Source organism: Parus major, chromosome 26, assembly GCF_001522545.3.
Source record: "Parus major isolate Abel chromosome 26, Parus_major1.1, whole genome shotgun sequence".
NCBI classification, from domain to species: Eukaryota; Metazoa; Chordata; class Aves; order Passeriformes; family Paridae; genus Parus; species Parus major.
In genome coordinates this window covers 3,900,347-3,904,669 of record NC_031795.1, presented here as the reverse complement: position 1 = coordinate 3,904,669, position 4,323 = coordinate 3,900,347, and the positions used below count along the sequence as shown (strand labels likewise).

At 54.3% G+C, this 4,323-nt stretch overlaps 1 protein-coding gene across 1 annotated transcript in view; it reads left to right on the top strand.

Moving 5' to 3' along the window:
• Positions 1-2,566: 2,566 nt before the first annotated feature.
• Positions 2,567-4,323, top strand: part of FRS3 (fibroblast growth factor receptor substrate 3) — a 9,320-nt gene continuing 7,563 nt past the window's right edge. Inside the window, exons 1-3 of the mRNA XM_033519846.1 lie at positions 2,567-3,033; positions 3,215-3,303; positions 4,173-4,322. Coding sequence (XP_033375737.1) covers positions 3,238-3,303; positions 4,173-4,322 — 216 coding nt within the window. The 5' untranslated portion in view covers positions 2,567-3,033; positions 3,215-3,237. The remainder of the gene's footprint in view (positions 3,034-3,214; positions 3,304-4,172; position 4,323) is intronic.

Sequence of the window (4,323 nt, the reverse complement as noted above, 5' to 3'; positions counted from 1 at the left end):
GGTACCGAGCCGCGCCTGGAGCGGGGCCGCGGCATCGCCCCCTGTCCCCTCCCCTCGTGCCCTTCCCGGGCTCCCCCGGCCGCCCCTCGCAGCCAATTCCCCGGTACCCCCCGGGACTCTCCCCTTCCTCAGGCCCCTCGATCCCACGGGCTCTGCAGGCCCGTCCTCATCCCTCCATCCCCTTCCTCATCCCTCCATCCCCTTCCTCATCCGTCCATCCCCTTCCTCATCCCTCCATCCCCTTCCTCATCCCTCCATCCCCTTCCTCGTCCCTTCATCCCCTTCCATGTCACTGCAGCCCCATCCTCCTCATCCTTGCAGCCCCATCCTTTCCCCATCCCTTCATCCCCTTCCCCATCCCTGCATCCTGCTCTCCATCCCTGCATCCCATGCTTCATCCCTCCATCCCTTTCCTCCTCTGTCCATCCCCTTCTTCCTCCCTGCAGCCCCCTCCTGAATCCCCCATCCCTCTTCTCGTTCCTCCAGCCCCTTGTTCTTTCCCCTCCTGCCCCCGGAGCTGCCCCCTGCTCCCTCCTTTTCCTGGGAGGATGTGTTGGGTCTGTCCCTGCGTGTCCTGGAGGGCTTGATGTGGGACCAGGTGCTTTTCCACACCAGGTGTCCGTGTGTCCCTGTGCGGGGGGTGTCGGGGTGCCCTGATCCTTTGGGATTGGGGGGGGATCCTCTTCTCCAGCTCTGAGTTTGAGAGAAGGGCTGGCAGGAGGGTGAAGGCACGAGGGGCTTCTGCAGGCTGGGAATTTGGGAGAGCCTGGTCCAAGCAGGGCTGAGGAGGGTTTAGTTTGGGATCCTGGGAGTCTGGATGGGGCTGTGGCCTTAGGAGGGGCCCAGTCCTGCTGTGGGGAGCCGTGCTGGGCTGCTGGGGTGATTTTAGTGACTGGCTGAGCTCTGAACTGGCAAACAGGTGTGGGAAGGTGAGTTGGAAGTGCAGAGCAGGAGCCTGGAGACTCGGGAATCTCAGTGTCTGTGTGAAAGGGATGCTGATGAAATATTCACCGGCGAGGAGCAGTGGGAAGCGCTGAGGGAGCATTCAGGTGGTGGTTTTTTAGTTCATTTGCTCAGTTCTCACTGTAAAAGCTGTCCTTGATAAGCCACAGCACTTCAGGCTGACCCCTTGTAGATGGGGGTGGAGGGAGAGAGGAATAACGAGGAGGCAAAGGCAGAATGTTTTCTCCCAGCTGTTATTCCTGAGGGAATGGCTGCGGTGGGAGAGCACAGCCACAGAGGACACAGATCACATGGAGCAGGATCTGTGCTGAATTATTGACCAAAGCCTGGGAGGGGAATAAATCCATGCTGGCCTAGGAAAGAAGCAGGGGCAGGGTGTGGGGTGGCACAGGGAGGGGCTGGTGGTGCTGCAGGGCTGGCAGGTGTGTGCAGGAGGGCAGCTGGCACCGGCTTTGTTTGTTCTCAGCTTGCACAGAAGGAAACTTTCCTCTCCCGGGCTCTTGGCAGGGTTGGGCATGGTGGGGAATTCTCCAAGGGCCAAAGTGACGGCACAGAGTGCGGTGGGAGGTGATTTATGAGCTGTTTTGATGTAAAAATGGAGTGGCACCCTTTGGCAGCTCAAGTGGGGCTCTTCCCCCTCCCTCCACACTGGAAGGGGGCCCAGGGCAGCTCTGCCACTCCACAATCCCTGGTTTAACTTGGAGGAGGGGGGAGGCGGATTCTGGCACAGCAAAGGGAGAGGCTCCCAATGGAAAAAGGGTCCCAATGGAAGGAGAACCCCAATGGAAAGAGATTCCCAATGGAAAAGGGTTTCCAGTGGAAGGAGGTTCCCAGTGAGAAGAGGCCTCCAATGGAAAGAGATTCCCAATGAGAAGAAGCTCCCAATGGAAAAAGGTTCCCAATGGGAAGAGATTCCCTATGGAAAGAGACTCCCAATGGAAAGTGGTTTCCAATGGAAGAAGATTCCCAATGGAAAGAGGCTCTCAATGAAAAAAGATTCCCAATGAAAAGAGGTTCCCAATGGAAAGAGGTTTCCAGTGGAAAGAAGTTCCCAATGGAAAGAGATTTCCAATGGAAAGAGGTTCCCAATGGAAAGAGGTTCCCAGTGGGAAGAAGTTCCCAATGGAAAGAGGTTTCCAATGGAAAGAGGTTTCCAATGGAAAGAGGTTCCAAAGGGAAAGAGATTTCCAATGGAAAGAGGTTCCCAGTGGGAAGAGGTTCCCAGTGGGAAGAGGTTCCCAAATTGCCATTTACTGCCCTGCTGCCAGGCTCTGGGTCCTGCTGGATCAGGTGGAGACACTGAGCTGCTCTCAGGGCACACCTGGCATCATCCCCTGTTACCTGCCCAAGTTCCCATCAGGGATGGCAGAATTTCACATTTCTCACTATTATTATTAATTTAAAAACTCCAGGAGTATTTCTCACTCCTACTGCATGCAACTCCTGCCTGTCTGATCCTCGCACTGACTGGGTCAGATATCAGAATTTTTGTGTTTTCTGGGTCAGATATCAGAGTTTTTGTGTTTTCTGGCCTTTTTTTTTTTTGCTTCTGCTCCAAAGCAGAGCAGCTGCTGGTTCTGTAACCCTGAAGGACCTTCCCTGCACTGAAGGCACCTTCACATTCCTCAGCAGCAGCTGCCTCACCCTGTTTTTATTTTCTTTTTATTTTATTTTCTTCACCCTGGCAGGGCCCACTCCTCTGTAGGATCTCAAAGCCAGGAAATAAAATATCTCTTTTTTTATTTTATTTTATTTTTTTATTTTCAGCTGTGTATTTTTCGTTGTTGTGCAGAGTTTTCTGCATTGATATAAATGTAATTAATTAAACACAAAATGCACCCATTTTCCTTGGGATGTCTGAAGGGATGTTCAGTCACTCTCCCACCCCCTGCTTTCTAATTTTCTCTGCTTTTATAATTTTTTAATTGTGTTCTCCTTGCCAGGTGGAAGATGGGAGTGTTCCCCTCATGGTTTAGGTGAAGCCTGCTTGCCATGAAGTCCCGAGGGAGATAGAGGGACTGCAGTGGGAATCCCTTCTCACTCCTCCACAAATCCAACAACTGCCTAATGGTAAGAAACCTGTTGGTTTTAATTAGTGTTACACTTAGAGCTCTCGTTAATCAAGGAACAGAACAAAGAGTTGGAGCTCCAAACCCACTGGGATGGGGGAGGGCAGAGCTGGAGATGCTGGGAGAGGGTGGCAGAGTTGCCTGGAAATCTGATTGTGCCCCAATTTGTGTCCTGTCCCCAGGGATTGCCTCTCTGCCTGGCGTCATGGGGAGCTGCTGCAGCTGTCTGTGCACAGACAGCATCCCAGACAACCATCCCACCAAATTCAAGGTAAATTGTTGCCCTTCCAACCCCATCAGAGGGCCTGGGACAGCTCTGACTGCACAAGGCGAGAGCAAACTTCTGTCCCTGCACACAAACATCCCTTCAGAGCATTTGCAAACTCATCACTTCTGGTTTGGTGGGGTTCTATTCCCCCTTTCCTTAAGAAACTCCTGCTGTCAATGTGTTTGTTTTTGCTGCTAAATTGCCTCTGCTTGGGAAATGCAAGGAAATGGGGGACTGGAGAGAAAAACCTTTTATTGCTCAGGGCTGTGTTCCAGGCCAGGGCTCAGCCACAGCAGCTGAGCTGCCAAGCTCGTGGGCTCCAGGGCTGAGAGCTCCTGCCAGCCATGAATCCCTGCTCTCAGCTGGGAAAAGGCAGGGGAAGGGAGGGGAATCCATGGAATTGCCCAGCTTGGTGGCTGGGCTGGGCTGGGCGCTGCTCAGGGGCACCTGGAGGGCCCAGTCCAGCTCTGGGCAAGGGAGATATTTTGGGGCTGGAGCGTGTCCAGGGAAGGGAATGGAGCTGAGGAAGGGACTGGAGAGTGCTGAGGGAGCTGGGGAAGGAGCCTCAGGAGGGATCTTCTGATTCCACAACTCCCTGACAGGAGGGGACAACCAGGGGGTGATTTGGGATCTTATCCCAGCGAACAGGGACAGGATGAGAGAGAACAGCTGCACCAGAGGAGGTTTAGGCTGGAAATCAGGAGGAATTTCCTCATGGAAAACACATTCAGGCCTTGGAACTGCCCAGGGATTTCCCCACCCCTCAGTGTCCACCTGGCAGTGAAAGCAGAGATTTGAACTGGCTGCTCCCGGAGCTCTTTCCCAGCCCCAGCCGAGCCGTGGCTCTGATTTCCCCGCTGTGTCCCCTGCAGGTGACCAACGTGGACGATGAGGGGCACGAGCTGGGCTCGGGGGTGATGGAGCTGACGCAGAGGGAGCTCATCCTGCACACGCACAAGCGCGACGCCGTCAGGTGGCCCTACCTGTGCCTGCGCCGCTACGGCTTCGACTCCAACCTCTTCT